General features: G+C 35.0%; 2 protein-coding genes across 3 annotated transcripts in view; one reads left to right on the forward strand and one right to left on the reverse strand.

The window, feature by feature from the left end:
- The window catches only part of LOC106874379 (transgelin-3), a 32538-nt gene extending 32031 nt beyond the window's left edge, over positions 1-507 (forward strand). The window contains exon 6 of the mRNA XM_014922094.3: positions 111-507. Within this exon, the coding sequence (XP_014777580.1) occupies positions 111-176 (66 nt within the window). The 3' untranslated portion in view covers positions 177-507. The remainder of the gene's footprint in view (positions 1-110) is intronic.
- A 3145-nt stretch (positions 508-3652) lies between these two features.
- LOC106874394 (uncharacterized) overlaps positions 3653-17854 on the reverse strand; it is a 46581-nt gene continuing 32379 nt past the window's right edge. For both annotated transcript variants that reach the window (XM_014922118.3, XM_014922126.3), the window contains exons 2-8: positions 17285-17854; positions 16514-16560; positions 15504-15671; positions 13284-13539; positions 11960-12085; positions 10199-10363; positions 3653-7489 (exon numbers count right to left, since the gene is read on the reverse strand). The exon at positions 17285-17854 is cut by the window's right edge and continues 301 nt beyond it. In XM_014922118.3, the coding sequence (XP_014777604.2) occupies positions 6639-7489; positions 10199-10363; positions 11960-12085; positions 13284-13539; positions 15504-15671; positions 16514-16560; positions 17285-17854 (2183 nt within the window). In that variant the 3' untranslated portion in view covers positions 3653-6638. The remainder of the gene's footprint in view (positions 7490-10198; positions 10364-11959; positions 12086-13283; positions 13540-15503; positions 15672-16513; positions 16561-17284) is intronic.

A 17854-nucleotide genomic window follows, 5' to 3' on the forward strand; every position in this document is an offset into this window, starting at 1 on the left:
GAAATACACAGTTAATCATTCTTAAACCACTCATTCTGCAGTGATTTACTCTAAATTTCGCACCAAATATTCCTTCATTCTGTGTCAGAGTTACTTTTCTTCTTTTGCAGGCCAATTCCAAGATGGTTCTTCCAGCTTACACTGGTCAGCAGACAAAATACATGGAGGATGATTAAACGCCAGCTCTCTAGTTTAGTTTCTTGGGAGCTTAATCAATAGCTGAAATCCTTAGTGGACATACTGCTTCGTCGAAAACATTCGCCAAGTTACCATTATACTCTTATTTAAAGGCTCTATTCACACAAACATACACATTGCAATAGCCTCAAATTGTCTTATCTCTCTTATTACATATTAAGGTAACTCCTATAATTAATAGAAATATATTGCAGATACAACATACACTTCTTTTTATTTTCCTACACTTTCCAAATAATGAAGAATATTTTAACTCTGGCAATCGATGTCACTTAAAGCCTATGAAAATAAATTTACTTAAAATCTTCACCATGTTGTTATTTAAATCTGTTCCAAACAATCTTTTTATCGCTTTATTTTGTTTATACCACGACGAAGAATTAAATTTGAATCATCAAACTCATTTAAAACAGTAACTTCCGACTTGGCAAGATCTGTATCAAATTTCATTAAATTTCGTTCCATTGTTTTTTTGTACTTGCTGAGACTGGAAGACGTGGCAGTGTCCATAGCCTTTGCAAGCCTTTCCAAACCGGTGAGAATTGGTTCCATTAATGTTCCCCTTGTATTTTTGTAAGTCAACGAAAATATGAAGGTGGAGAGAATTCCAGAGGACTGACAAAAGATAAGTAGGACGGGAGTGGCCTGAACCGAGCCAACATCAAGAAGTAAACCCCATTACTAGCGGTCGAAAAAGCAGAGAGAGGAGACAATACACTTGTAGGAAATAAGCTAGAGCATGTCTGTGTGTGACTTAATGACCAATCAACAGAGTAGCCTTTTTTCTGGCAGTGATCTACGATGTTTGTGGACACCAACAACAGTAATGTCTCATATGTGAGAGTAATACACCGTGTGAGAATCTCAGCTGAGCTTTGTAAAATAATAATTGTTAGAGAATGAAGTATCTTATAGATCTGAAGAGAAAAACTGGTCGCTGGGAATTGATCCTGGTTACGTTAAGGATGTGTTTTTGCCAAAACATACCTTCGGAGACTCAACGATTGAAGTAATTTTAAGAGCTCTAGCTGAGTGTGGTGGCACAGTGTAGATGTAGCATGTATTTTGGCCGCCAAAAGTTTGCCTGTTATATAATATCAACAGAGTGAGTGATTTCTTACATAAGCCGAGGACCTTTTTGTTTCAAGGAGAGCATGTGACATTCATATATTTCTCAAGAATATTAAAAATGTTATACTGTGCTACCATTCCTCACCTCTTCTCCTCTACCTTCTATTCAACTCATATTTACCACCGACCACCTTTTCACTCTTGTTCATCATTTTTCCCTGTCTCTGCTCCTATGCAACACATCCAGCTATAGACACCATTCCAACGGAGGCACTGAAGCACAGGTGAAGCTCAGAGTAACAAGAAACCAACTCAGCCAAAATACGAATATTAATTTCTACTGTAGTATCAAATATTCTGTCTTCCAACAGCCAATGCGAAGCCGATAAACCATCATCTTTTAGCGTCCATCTTCTATACTAGCATGAGTTGGACCATTGACATGGATTTTGGTTCAAACATAATAGAATAGGTACATTACAAGTTGTAGAATAATATAGAGAATATGCTGGATATGGACAACGGAATGGTAACACTGAATTTAGAAAAAAAAATATTCATCATCATCATCATCCTTTAACGTCCGTTTTCTATGCTGACACCAGGTTCCAGTCTGATTTGGTCTGGTTTCTACGGTTGGATGCCTTTCCTAACGACAACCACTTTACAGTGGCACGAGCGCTTCTACGCGGCACTGGTACGAGTGCTTTTTACACGACATTGGCTCAGGACTCTTGCAGGCCAATCCCGTTCGCCAGGGGATGCGGCTTTAACACTTCTGCTGTGGAGGACAGGTCTTCTTGAATACAGCAAGGCACTAGGTATCCCAGTCCTTTATCATCTCGTCCGAAAGATTCAGCGGTCTGAGGTTGCCCTTCAGTACTTCGTCCCATGTCTTCCTGTGTTGCCCTCTTGCAAGAATTTCATCCCCTTTGAGTGAAAGACATTTCTTCATGGCGCTATCAGCATCCATCTGCATCACATGACCTAAACCAGCGTAGTCTTCCCTCTTGCACGCGGCATATAATTCCTCTTATGCCTAACTTCTCTCTCTCAATACACAAGCACTCTGTCGCACATGTAAATTTACATTACACATCCAGCCAAGAATATTGCTAAATATGTCAGACACTGGAAGAAAGTCAGAGGTTAGAATGGCCAAAGCTTCGTGACTAACAACCACAGTGAGAACACAGGTCTCAATGTATCAATGTGTAATAATTTTTCATCTAAGGAAAAATTTGACAAAAAACTACAATTTAACCATATGGTACCCTCTCGAGGGTTATTAACACAAAGGGAGGTAACTATCTCCTCACAAGGTGATGCAGGATTAAAAAACAGAATTTGAAATCAAAGAAAATGAAAAGATACAAAGAGTTCGCATATATAAATATATAACTAATTTTTTTTATATCCCTGGCAAAGTTTCATGACAGTTAAATAAACTAATGGGAGTGATAGTAAAAGATCAGATAAATAGATACTAATTACAAATGTGATAGTGACAGTTGGTAGGGCTGTTTTATATTCTTGCATTTGGATATATGATATAACAAAGCAGGAGTAGTAAAGTAATGTATTCACACGATGTACTTCGACTACTGCTACGCAAGACTCCGAACGCCGTTATTTATAAAGAGTAACAATTATGTTACTCTTTATAAGAGTTCAACGAGTCCATCTTTTAATCGCACAGGGGTGTTTAATGTGTATCACTACAACAAGTTGGTAGATTGTCAGCTAATAAATTAAAAGTTTTGTAGTTAACATTCTGTCACAAACACAACGCAGTTATTCTACCAACAATAGAATAACTGGCCTTCGTGCCGGTGGCATGTAAAAGCACCCACTACACTCTCGGAGTGGTTGGCATTAGGAAGGGTATCCAGCTGTAGAAACTCTGCCAAATCAGATTGGAGCCTGGTGTAGCCATCTGGTTCACCAGTCCTCAGTCAAATCGTCCAACCCATGCTAGCATGGAAAGTGAACGTTAAACGATGATGATGATGATGATAACCATCTCTCACTAGACCAGTTCATCTAACTGTATTATGAGAAAGGTACGTCTCAGTAATATAGGGAGTAGAAGCTTGCAGTAATGAACTTAGGTTTTCCTACAACCCATTGTACTTCACTTGGAATTCTTTAAAAAGAGGGATATTTCTGTGGCGTATTGAGGACTTAATAAGTTGTTGTTTAGCCTTGAATCAATCTTGACTGAGTGGACTTTTGATCAAAAGGGTTCATGCTTTCATCATCCTGTCTTTGAGATATAATGTCTCCAGGATTACTTTATACTAGAGACAGGTTTTCTCTTTTTAATACAGTAGGGTGCATTTTGAAGGAGAATTTGCAGCTCAATTTAATAAACAAAGAGTCATTGAAGTTTGATTTTGCTTTTCTTTTTAATAATTAACAAATTATAGAGTAAAAGAAGTTATGAGAGCAATTATAATTTATTCACTTTTTTGCTTCAATTTGAAGTAACGAAACATTTCAGAAAACAAGAAAAAGGTGTTCATATTGTGAATATCAATATAACAATAACATTATGGAAATTGATTTCAGATAAACTGTTTGTAAATACTGGCTACCAAGCAAAACAGAAAACTGTAATATAGAAATTAAGTGTATGGAAATCTTTACAACAGGATACTTTGTAAATACAACATTGTGCAATTATCATGAATGATGGTAATCAGATTTTATTACTTTGATATACCTTATATAATTTCTCTTTTTTACATCCATTTGTCAATACAAGCATAGATGGATTAACAAATTCTCTTTCAGATATTGACATGAATTAGAAGACTTGTAATTTTCAATTTGAATGGTCTTTTACCGTATACCAAATCATTAACATGAAGAGGTAAAATGTTCAACAAATATTTATACTAGCCATATTCCTAGTATGAACTTATAACATTTCATTCAATATAACATTCATAGATTTTATAATTAAATACATAATTTTATAATAAATATACAACACAACCATACCCACACTGTTGAATATCAGAGCTATCATATAATTTCAAATTCAAATCTTCCAACCACAACAGTCAAAAAACTAGGAAACTGAAATTATCCAACTTCTAAATTGTGTAAGATAATATCTGAAAGCTTTCGTGAGAATGCTAAGAAATAAAATAATACCTAATGAGTTTGAAATAACTCTTCATTCTATTTTCAAACTAGGTACAACTAATATATATCTATTTGTATTGAGGTCAGCTTTCTTAAAATTCTAGTTGTATTCAACTTCAAAGACATTGTGTTTACATGTACAAAAGCTGTCTTCTAGTAAAAGCTGAAGACATAATGTCATTTAACCCATCAAAACATTTATGCATAACCACAGATTTCATCAACACATCAGCATTTAAAAGAAGTTCAAGAAACAGCACTTCAGCTCAGACTCAAAGCCAAAACAATGTTCCTCAGCTTTACAGTGCCACTGCAATTCACATTAATAAATTTTACCTTTCTATAGAGCCAATCTAAAGTTAAGTTGACTGGTCCAGGAAAGATAGTATTTAAGTACAAGTAAAGGAATATATGCTGTTAATCTTTTGGCTTGTAAGCTGGCATCCTACAGACCAAGCCATTTGCAACTCTTTATTAGAAGTATACCTCATACCAAAAGATAAATTTCTACAAGAATGATATCACATAAATCAAAACTGATGTCAATTACTTCTTTTATCTTTTACTTGTTTCAATCTTTGAAGCCTGAAGGGTTTTAATTGAATGAATCGACCTCAATACTTATCTTTTTTAAGCTTGTACTTATTCTGTTGGTCTTGTGTGCCAAACTGCAAAGTTATGAGATTGTAAATAAATAACAAACCAATAGTGGTTGTCAAGTGGTGGTGCAGGACAATTGCAAGCACACACACACACACATATATGATGGAATTCTTTCAGTTTCTGTCTACCAAATCTTTGGTTGGCCTGGGGCTATGGTAGAAGGCAGTAGCCTAATGTGCTACACAGCAGGTCTGAACCCAGAACTATGTGATTGGGAACCAAACTTCATACCACACAGCCATGCATAAAAAAAGAAACTTGCCTGAAGATATCCATCAACCAAAAATTGCTAAAACATTCAAGCATTTCAAACTAACTTGCAATCAAAATAGCATTTCTGTTTCCAGGAAACAGAAATGCTCTTTTTGAAATAATCACTCTCACAGAAAAGATATAAAGTGTAATTTTGAATATTTGACCAAGAGGAATCTTTAGTCAGAATTGAAGAGCTAGGAGATATAATAAATAGTATGATACTATATAGTACTGCACAGTACATAGTATAATATACAGTTTGATGCATATATGAATTAGCTTTGAATTAACATATTAAAATTAATTTTTTAATGTTTTCCTTCTGCACAGTGATTCTGATAACAAGAGACTCTTTAGCCATTGTTGCAAACTCCAGCTTTTGCACTTATGAAGTTTTGATTAAAGGAAGAAAGAAAAACATAACCCATTCTCATTTCGTTGTCATACACAACCTGCCAGCCATTAATAAATTCTCAATAAATAAGAGTATAATTAAATCAATAAGATCACCAGCTAAATGAATTCATAAAAATTAGTGATATATACAATGCTACAATCATCTATTAAAATCAAATACTTTACAACATAAAGAGAGTAATATCTATAGTATCATTTTGCAGAAAAATATTTTCTCATTTTATATTGGAAAAAATATTTTTCAAATAGATCATATTCGTTAATTTCATTAGAATATCATAGTGTGGTTGAATAATACAGAATTATAACTATTTCAATATAATTATATTCAATTTCACTTTCTAACATGAATTTTTCTTATAGCTTCAAAGTTTCAACATTTTCCTCAAAGCAAAGAAATTCCATCACTATTAGAAATTGTAAAAGTTACAGAAATAAGTTTGAAGGCAATACTTGTCATGTCTTTGGAAGAATGATGTCATACTCCTTCCTCCATATCAGAACTTACTCCCAAACAACAGACACTGACACAAACATACAAGATATCTTAACAGATTGATTTATCATGTCTTCTCTTTAACCAGCATTTCAGGCCAACATTATAAAAAATCTAATCTGACCCTTTATCAATAAGTATATAGACAGCATAAATGTTATGGTTGCATCAGACTTATTAACTTAATCTGACCTATAAAGAATTATAATTGTTCATAACAAGTAATCAAACAAATTTTGATATAACGAAAAAATAACTGGATTTTTGTTCCTTCAATGATGGATGGATAGATGGATGGATGGATATAACATGAAAATAAAATGTTTATCGTGGACTATAGTCATCACATTCAGAATACTACATTGAGTTTTTCTAATTATTTATGCTACATAAAATGACAGTCATCCCATGAAATAGTTTCAATACAATTATTGACTTTTAATTGGTCATGTAAATCACCTGTGTTGGTATCTGGATTATTGCAAGAGGCAAGTGGAATATCAAATAAATTGCCAAAGTCAGATTCAAGAATGTTATTGCTTGTGCTTGTCGAAAACATAGATAACTTTTCAGGACCATCTTGTTTGGTAGTAAAGTTATTCTGTGAAAATGACTTCCTTGACAATATATTAGGTTTTCTACGAGAGTAAATTGAATTTGAATCTAAATTAGATAAAAATGTTTGGTCCTCTTCCTCAGTTAATTCTGGAAAACCACTGTCTAAAGAACTGTCACAAATGTTTGGCACTGAGGTTACAGATGGTTTTTGAGTAAGAGGTAAAGAAGAAGACATTATGTCTAAACTGGTGTTCGAAATAGATTGTACTACTTTAGGTCTTAGTTCTTTGTTCAATGAAAATGAATCTTCTATAACAGAGGAGTCTAGTGGATTCATTTCCTTCAAAACAAATTTTTGTTTACGCCGATTCTTCTTATTAGCTGGAGGTTTCTGCTCCTGAAAATTATGATCTGAGAGTAAAGATTTCTTTGTGGTTGTGTTCAAATTCATATTTGCTTTAAGACACAAACGTTTGCTGCTATGTTGCTCAGCCGTTTCTTGAGGTAATGACTGTAGGTATTCTTCAGCCAAGTTTTGAGATTTGCTGAGAGAATTTTGGTCAAACAATAAAAGATCTTTCACTGAAATTTGGTGATTATTTGATGCTGGTAAAATTGGTGTGGAAGTAAGAGGATAATTTTGTGAAGCTGGAATTTCAGTGTTTGACATTAAATTACCTGCAAATATAGAAAATATTAAAAAATATCAGTATATACAACCAACTAATAAAATCAATACAAAATAGAATTGAAAATATAAATGTTTCTGCAAAAAAATTTTTTTAAATGCAAAGCAAAATTGAAACAACTTCACATTTTAATTTCCATATTAATCTTAGCCATAGATCTGAATAAACGTATTATAAATGTTAAAGGAAATTTTTTAAGAGATAACATTAGGTAATACAAACGATATTGAGTAGATCGGCAAAAATTATGAGAAAATGTTTAGTGATACTGAGTTATGGCCCTTTATATTCTTGCCTATCATTCTGGGCGAGGGAAGTCAATAAAATAAATACTTGTCACGTACTGTGACAATATAATCAATTGTTTCTAAGTACCTGTTATGCACTGGAGATCGTTGTAATTGACAATCCCCTTTCTCTCCAAAAATTTTCAAGACTTTGTGCCAAGAGTAGAAATAATTATAAAGGCAGCGAGCTGGCAGAAACGTTAGCACGCCGGGCGAAATGCTTAGCGGTATTTCGTCTGCCGTTACGTTCTGAGTTCAAATTCCGCCGAGGTCGACTTTGCCTTTCATCCTTTCGGGGTCGATAAATTAAGTACCAGTTGTGTACTAGGGTCTATCTAATCGACTTCCCCCCCCCCCCGCCAAAAAAAAAAATTCAGGCCTTATGCCTAGAGTAGAAAAGAATATAATCAATTATTCCCTAGCTTCAATTTTGAAGCCTTGTAACAATGTCTGGAACCAACATTAGATTAGAGAGAAAGAAACTCCTTCAGAGGAATGCACAAGTCAGTGGACTGTTATGAGAAGAATGAAAATCAGTGCAAAATGCATGACTGAGAAATTAAAATGGTGAAGGAATTGTGAGTGGTTAGACAGTATGGTACATCTTCAACATTCAGAATTACTTTATTTCTTTTACTTATTTCATTTATAAAATAATATTGATTAAGGACATTAATGACAAATCACCTATAAAATTTATACACCAACATTTAAAAATGTGCAAATCTGTTCAGCTGATTGCAGCATTTAAACAAATAATACAGTTCTATATTTAAGAGATGAGGAATTTATGTACATTATTTACATTTGACAGATATTTATCCTCATCTTGTTTGTTGCTAACACGGCTGATATACCCACCACCCTTCATCAGGTGGGGAAATTTAGAACCTATTTTCTCATTCCTAAGGTATTTTTCAATGTTGTTGTTGTTCTTGTTCTTATTATTAATTATTATTCAGGTCACTGCCTGGAATTGAACTCGGAATCTTGGGGTTAATAGCCTGTGGAAAATTATGGAGTGAATTTTAGGGCTTTTAAATCTAATATTTTCCAATCCTGGTTCTATATGCTATTCATATCTGCATTCAGTCTGCTTATGAGGTTGTTGTGTCCTAGCATATGTGCTGCTTCTTTTAGTTTTCATATTTTCCGTTGGTGTTCTCTTTCTATTAACGACACTGGAAAATACGAAAACTAAAAGAAGCAACACATATGCTAGGACACAACAACCTCCTAAGCAGACCAAGTGCAGATGTGAATAGCATATAAGAACTGGTATTAAGGAAGGATAGGAACATATTAGATTTATAAGCTCTAAAATTCATTCCATAATTGCCCAAGATCCTGAGTTCAATTCCAGGCAGTGACCTGAATAATAATAATAACATCATCATCATCATCATCGTTTAATGTCTGCTTTCCATGCTAGCATGGGTTGGACGATTTGACTGAAGACTGGTGAACCAGATGGCTGCACCAGGCTCCAATTTGATCTGGTAGAGTTTCTACAGCTGGATGCCCTTCCTAACGCCAACCACTCCAAGAGTGTAGTGGGTGCTTTTACATGCCACTGGCACGAGGGCCAGTCAGGCAGTACTGGCAATGGCCACGCTCAAGTAGTGTTTTTTACGTGCCGCCTGCACAGGAGCCAGTCCAGCGGCACTGGTAACGACCTCGCTCGGAACAACATCGAAAAATACCTTGGGAACGAGAACCTAGGTTCGAAATTTCCTCAAGACACCTGATGACAGCTGGAGGGTATATCAGCCAAAATGTTGTGTTAACAAACAAGATGAGGACAAATATCTGTCAAATGTAAATAATGTAAATAATTAAACAAATAACTTTGAAAGAAAATAAATTCTCTCCCTCTCCCTCTAATAATAATCCATTCTACTATAGGCACAAGGCCTGGAATGTGTGGAGAGTGGGATAGTAAATTACATCAACTTTAATTTAACAACCACAACTGGATGAAAAGCAAAGTCGACTTTGGTGGAATTTGAAATCAGAACGCTAAGCATTTTGCCGAGCCTGCTAACGATTCTGCCAGCTGACTGCCTTAACCCATATATATCCCTGGTTGCATTTTCAGAACACAAACATGTTCCTACTTGTTTGGATATGAACTCGCTGGGAAGCATTAGACGGAGCATATGAAATGTTCAGTAGGTAGTCGACACCTGTAGCTAGCAGTTGCATACTATCCTTCTCATCCAGATTGTGAAAGCTTACCATAACATTTAATACAGTGAAATTTTAAGACTTCATCTTTTTATGGCCATATATGGATTAATAATAATTTTAAGACTTCATTTTTTTATGAGCATATATGGGTTAATAATAATAATGATAATAATAATAATCATAAATAAAAGGAAAAAGACAAAATTTGTCTAAAGACTTACCTGTACAGTTTTTGACTGGATTTGTAGTTGAAATTGTTGGTAATTGGATGATAAGAGGAGTAGAAATAGTAGAGGGATTCTGAAGCGTCAGATTATTGGTGTGTATGGGAATTAAGGCATAAGCTTGAGGTGCTACATTAGGGCGAGGTAAGATCAAAGGAGGCTCTAAAAACAGAGAAATATATATGTGCGTGTGTGAATAGAAGAATTTCAAAACAACAAAAATTAAAAATTGAAATTTTCACAAGGAAATATCATCTTCAAACATTTGAGAAGTAAAAGAAAACAAGATTTTTCTTCTCTGCAGGCTATATGATAGGAGGTTTGCTTCTGAACCACATGGTTCCAGGTTCAATTCCACTGTGTAGCACCTTAGATGTGTATCTTCTACTCCAGCCCCAGGCCAACCAAAGCCTTGGAAGTGGATTTGGTGGATGGAAACTAAAAGAAGCTCAGTGTGTGTGTGTGTGTGTGTGTGTGTGTTGGTCTGTTTATGTTCCCATAACTTAGCAGTTTAGCAAAAGTAGCCAGTAGAATATGTACTAGGCCTAAGAACAAGAAAGTACTGGTGCCGAGCCATGTCTGCACCTAACACTGCTTGGAAGAAATAATCATAAATTGAGAAACTAATTAGTTGACATTGAATTATTTTGGCTTAAATGTTTCAAGAATAAAAGGGAAGTTGTCATATTAAAACCAGTTTCAAAAAAATGTAAAAGAAATAATTTCAAATAAGAAAAAAAATAATATAAATTGGGTAACAGTCCTGGATCACTAAGAATTTATAAATTTATTTTTTGCTGTATGATTTGTCCTGTATTAAATTTATTTTGACTGATGTTTATTGGGGAAGAGTATAGTCACTTGTCTCAAATTATCATATTATTAACACTAGTTTTTAAATTAGTATGGTACATTATATTGCCTTTTACTTGTTTCCCTCATTGGACTGCAGTCAATAAGTCGGGTACTTATTCAATCAATCTTTTTTGCCAGTCTGCTAAATTTTAGCATACCAACATTGATTGTCAAATAGTGGTAGCGGAGATGGGGGCGAACAGGCACAAAGACACACACACACACATACATATACACAACAAGCTTCCACACAGTTTCTCTCTACCAAATTCATTCAGAAGGCACCTGAAATCACATGACTGCAAAGCATGCTTCTTAACCACACAGTCATTTTATTAATTCTGGAAAAAGGAAAAGCGAAGTTGAACTCATGACACAGGATAAAAGCAAGATACTACAAGGGAGTTACTTTGGAATTCTTCTGCAGTTCCACTGCGTAATTAGTATATAATTATTAATTACCATGCCATTTGTGCTGGTGACATGTGAAAGGCACCCCGTACACTCAGTAAAGTGGTTGGCATTAGAAAGGGCATCCAGCCATAGAAACCAAACCAAAACAGATGACTGGATCCTGGTGCAGCTCTCCAGCTCACCAGTCCCAAGTTGAACCGTCTAACCCAGTGTTCCACAACCAATTTTTCGCAGCACACTGGTATGCCACACGGCAATGCTAAGTGTGCCGCAGTGTTACCTGAATATAACTTTTTTTACCTATACTTTTAGCTATATTTTTAATTCAGGTGTGCCGTCAAATTTTGAAAAGAATATAAATGCACCACAAGTAAAAAAAAGGTTGTGGAGCAAAACAGATGTTAAATGATGATGATGATTCAAAAATAAGAAAATAAATAAAAAAATAAAAACCTAAAATAAAAGACAAAATTCAATATTCACACTGACCTTTACGTCTACTATTAGCTTTTGTTTGACTGTTAATAGATAATTTCGGATGAGTTCCTGAAGAAATCACAGATGGTATGCTGTTCATAGTATTAACAACAGGAGACTGAGGTTTATACTTTGAACCTGAAACATTTGAATGAGGAGAAAATTGGTTAAGGAAAGCAATAAACATTTATAAATATAGAAATAATACATTTCTAAATCTCCCAGAGAGATTTATGCAGTAGTGATGCGATAAAGTAGTTGTATGCTGTCAACTTAATGTGAGTTAATAGCAGTAGTATTATTCCCTTCATGGGACTGTCACATTAAGTTGACAGCATAGAACTAATTTATAAATATTTTTATAACTAATTAACTGAATTGCCACATATCCAAAATAGAAAATTCATATAATTGTTAAAATTGAAAGGAAAACCTGAAAGAAAATTAACGATTGCAATAATAAATATAGCAAACCAACTAGAAGAAAATCCATTTTAATTCTTTGTTTGAGATGTCTAGATATTGAATGCCTTTGAAGTGTGATGTGATTTAGCAGCCACAAGTCCAAGAGAGGCTTCGCTTCATGTCAATTTTACTATCTTCTTCAATTCTATGAGAAACCTACCTAAACATGGTCTTTTTTTTTTTGGTATACAGAGAGTTTCACCTCCAGCAATCTGGCTGATTTGGGGTTGTATCAGGAAGAGAGTACTTTCTGAGATGCTCACTTCCAGCATATAGGATACTGTTTTCTTCACTTCTCAGCACTAAGTTAACGTTTTTTATTTTTGCTGCTGTTGTTTAGCAAGTGCTATCTGAGACAGACTGTGACATTCAAAGGCTGTCTGCAATGATCTCAACCCCCTACTTCCTTTATTTCTTCTTAGGTAGAGCTGGTTGATATCATTATTTTTGTGGAGATTTGCAGTTTATGTTAGAATCTTATGGGCTTTAATGTCTATAGAGTGGATTTCTTCTACAGACTAGTTGAGTATGGAATGAGCACTGGAACTGTAACTGCACTGTTGGATATTGTCTAGTTGTAAGAGGAGAGTTCAGACTGCCATATTTTTCTTAGTCTGGTGTAATATTCTAGGGTCACTCTATCTTTATTTACAGTACCTTGGTATGATATGTATGTACGTATGTGTGTGTGAGAAAGAAATAAAGTGTGTGAGTGTGTGTGTGTGAGAGAGAGAGAGAGAGAGTGTGTGTGTGTGTGTGTGTGTGTGTGTGTGTGTGTTGAAACATCTAAATAAATTAACATTTCTAAGACAGATTTCACAAATGACACAATCCATAGATTCAATTCTAAGTTGCTGAGAAAAAGACTTACTTGTGGCAACAGATGATAATGAGGGTGATGAATATGATGTTAACACTGATGATGATAATGACAACGAAGTTGTTGTTGATACCGTTGATGATGATGATGATGATGATGATGATGATGACGACGACGACGACAACAATGACGATGATGACGAAACCGTGTCTTTAACAGTTGAAACCAATTTCCAGTGAGAACCATAGTAACGAGTTGGTTCTCGAACGAAACATTTGTTGGTAGATAAATCATGGCGAATTGAATTCTATAAAATTAAAAAATGATAAAGTTAAATTAAAATAAACTACTGAACAACAAATAGCTGAGTGTTCTGTTGACTCAATTTCAAGTAAAATAGCTAAGGTATCATAATAATGACTATACAAAAACATACACAGAGAAACAAAATTTCAACTAATTGCAACTACAAAAATCTAGTTAAAGCATTGAAGCGAGGACTTAGCAGCACGTAGTTATGTCCCTTTATACTGAATATTTGAAAGCCTATCAGCACCCACTTTGTCTTCCATTCTTCCAGAGTTGATTATAGAAGCAAGAGTAATAGACAGAAGCAGGGCCATCTTAGCAATGTTATAGGTCCATGCCAAATGAATGTGCTGGACCCTACAGTATTTATTTATTGGTTGCAAGCCACAGTATATGTAGAACAGATTTGGTTCGTGAAGGCTCTGGACAACTGCCCAGTGTACCCATGCTTTAAGCCATTACTGAACAATAAATGACTGAACAAATGAACAAGGAAGCATTTCTTGACAATCATTACACTGTGTAACAGATTTTTTTTTTTTTTTTTTAGTGTCATTTCCTATTTGCTTCTATCTAGAAATAAAAGGAAATGACTACAATTCCCTTCAAGTTTGCTTTTGTTACTTGGACATCAATGTTTTGAAACGGACTTATTTTCCAATACATTTCAGATAGATTCAGCACTGAGTTGCTGAAGCAGAAATATCATTATATCTAATATTCTACTCAAAACCACAGATTTGATTGTCAGTTGCTTGACCCTAACTCTAAGTGGCTGACAATATGTGCGTCTCTGGTCATGAGTAGGAGTAGTTGGAGAGCATCATAGCCATGTACTGAAAGGGATTCTTTGGGTTTTGAATAAATGTAACAGAAGCAAAGTTTGAAGGAAATATTAGCCATTTTTCATACTTTCTAAAGGTAAGCAAATAGGAAATAACAGTTGCTATCCAAGGACAAATATTATGTCACATGAAGGCGGCGAGTTGGTAGAATTGTTAGCACACTGGGCGAAATGCTTAGCGGTATTTCGTCTGCCGTTACATTCTGAGTTCAAATTCCACTGAGGTCAACTTTGCCTTTCATCCTTTTGGGGTCGATAAATTAAGTACGCACTGGGGTCGATGTAATCGACTTAATCCCTGTGTCTGTCCTTGTTTGTCCCCTTCTATGTTTAGCCCTCTGTGGGCATTAAAGAAATAAAATATTATGTCACATTAAGTGGAACTACACAGGTTGAATAATATAATCTGCAAAAAAAACATACTGTGTTTACAGGATTTAATCCTTTTATATATCATTGTCATCATCATTCTTTTAATGTCCATGTTTCCATACTTGCACAGGTTGGATGGAATCTGTTGAGGCAGATTTTCTACAGACGAATTTCAGCTGAGCATCGTTAATCTTGCAGGCTCATAGTTGCTGGTGCATATAAAAAGCACCCATGCTGGTGTTGCATAAAAGCACCCAGCACATTCTGTAAAGTGGCTGGCATTAAGAAGGGCATCCAGCCATAGAAACCATGCCAAAACAGACATGGAGCCTGAACAGCCCTTCAGCAGGTCAGCTCCTGTCAAAGCATCCAACCCATGCCAGCATGGAAAACAGATGTTAAGTGATGATGAGGATGAGGATGATAATTTATTAATGAAACTAGCTGCCAAGAATGCTTTAAATATAATTTACTCAAGTCCAATGTGATAGTAGGTTTAAAAGAAGTGTCTGTGGATAGTTAAAGTGAATGCATATTTACTGATAAAATCCCAACATAGGACTGAAACTAATTCAGTCAACTGCACCTTTTTCCATACACAAAGATACATTTCATAAATACTCTACATACAGAAAAGGTGCTTACATCTGTCTTTACATAGAATTTTAGCAAATAATCTAAGGATATACTCAACATAACAATATAGCCTAAAATATACAGTTTCCACATGGCAAAGGGGAACAAACCTTCCATCCAAGCTTTGTAGTGTTGCTGTAATAAGGATAGTTGGTTTCAATCCATCGGTAGATTTCTTTTAAGGTCATGCGTTTATCATGACGACTGTTAAGTGCATTTTCTATTAACTTCACATAAGAGAACGGAGGTCGCTTGTTGAACTGGCTGCTACCCAAAGTCTACAAAAAAATAAAAAAATAAAAATAATAATAATAATAATAATAATAATAATAATAATAATAAAGCAAATATTCAATAAAACAAGTAACAAAAACATTTGAGTCAAATGAAATTAAAAATCTACATGGCTGTGTGGCTAAGAAGCTTGCTTTTCAACCTTGTGGTTTCAGGTCCAGTCCTGCTACATGGTATCTTGGGCAAGTGCTTTCTACTATAACCCCAGCATAGCCATTAGGACTGGCACCTTTTCTTGAGTTGATAAACTAAATTAATGAAGGGATCCCTCATTAATTTAGGGATCCCTCATGTGGTCACACAGTCTGCTAGAAATAGAAGCCAAATTTCCATTATCAACTTAAAAAAAGAGAGGGTACATTAGATAATGTAATCATAAATAATTATGATCAAGTATAAAGATGGTGTGGTCATGGCTGAGTAGAACATACCACATCAGAGGTCTTCTCAGTTCAGTTTTGACCTGTGGTTAAACAAAACTTCAGATAGAGAATTAAATGTGTCATTTTGAAGTTCAACAGACTCTTTTCTTAACAGTTAGTTGACATGCTAGAAATGGCAGCCAAATCTCCCTCAAGTTACACCCAACCTATTGATATGATAAGCAATATATTTGCTAATGTAGTCTTACATAAACTATGTCACAAAAATAAGACTTGTAGACACTACTGGAATACTGCTGATCATAAGTCTTCTCAATCAGGGCTGCCCTGGAGTTAAACAACAAGGTCCATGCCACCCCTTCAAGTTATGGATTAAGGACTTCTTAGATGGTAATCTTATACGTCATTTTCATTCACATACAGAAGATAAACAAAGTACTAACCTGTGGATTTGATGTCTTTTCAGTCTGGGTCAGTTTTTCTCCAGGTTCTATCAAGTAAAGTTATATATATATTATATAGTAGAATGTAAGATGAAGATAATATTATAAGATCTTTATCTGGATCTATTTCATTTTAATTTCACATTTTTAAATCCATTTTCTCATGCTAATATGAAATGAAAGTTTTATGATAAATTGCTTAAGTGGTTAATACTTATTTTAATGCAATGAAATAAGAATAAGACTTATTTTTTATCTGAAGTTAGCTGATTAATACAACTAATATATAAACTCCTTGGTGGCAGAATTAGAATACAACACTTTTATGTTTTTAGTTTATTTTAGCACTATGTGTCTATATATAATGTTATCAATCAATTAATATAATGAATTTAATTTCAATATAATCATCATCATCATCATCATCATCATTTAACGTCCGCTTTCCATGCTAGCATGGGTTGGACGATTTGACTGAGGACTGGTGGACCAGGTGGCTACACCAGGTTCCAATCTGATTTGGCAAAGTTTCTACAGCTGGATGCCCTTCCTAATGCCAACCACTCCGAGAGTGTAGTGGGTGCTTTTACGTGCCACCGGCACGAAGGCCAGTCAGGCGGTACTGGCAACGGCCACGCTCAAAATGGTGTATTTTACGTGCCACCTGCACAGAAGCCAGTCCAGCGGTACTGGCAAATCTATTTAATAATTCAACTTTAAATATTTATATAATAAATTAAAACTGTTGAAAAATATCTATAAAGTACTTACTAGTCTGGGTTTTAGATTGGTTATTCAATGTAGCAGGCTGGAAAGATGGGGCAGTGGGAGCAAGTGGTGATATTTGAGCCTCAGAGAAGGAAACAGGTTTTAGAATTTCTATTACAAGTTCCTTTGGTTTGGAAAGTGGCAATCCAACAGAATTGGTTGTAGAAGTTGTAGAAGAGGACAATGAAGATAACTGGAAGCTTTGAGAATTTAAAATAAATTCCACATTGTTTGTTGAACAGCTTGTGATTGGAGGGGTTGCTAAGATTTTCAAGTTACGTGGTAATAGGGGAGTTGAACATTGCATTGGAGTAGGGTCAGCCAATGGGACAACGTTGTTCTTCCAGGAACTGGAATCGTTAAGCGAGAGTTCAATAAATGAAGTAGACGGAGTCTTTGTAGTCCAAGAAGAGACATTTCCCTCTGGTGAAGCGAAATTAATATCAAGCTCCTGTTTTGGATATTGAGTGCCATTTATTGTTGATTTGTGATAATCTTTCCTTTGAGAAGATGAAGTATGGTTTGAGGAGAGAGAAATGTCTGGAGAAAAAGATAACGATAAGCACTCAATGG

This window comes from Octopus bimaculoides, chromosome 5 (genome assembly GCF_046866305.1).
Source record: "Octopus bimaculoides isolate indiv1 chromosome 5, ASM4686630v1, whole genome shotgun sequence".
Taxonomy (NCBI): domain Eukaryota; kingdom Metazoa; phylum Mollusca; class Cephalopoda; order Octopoda; family Octopodidae; genus Octopus; species Octopus bimaculoides.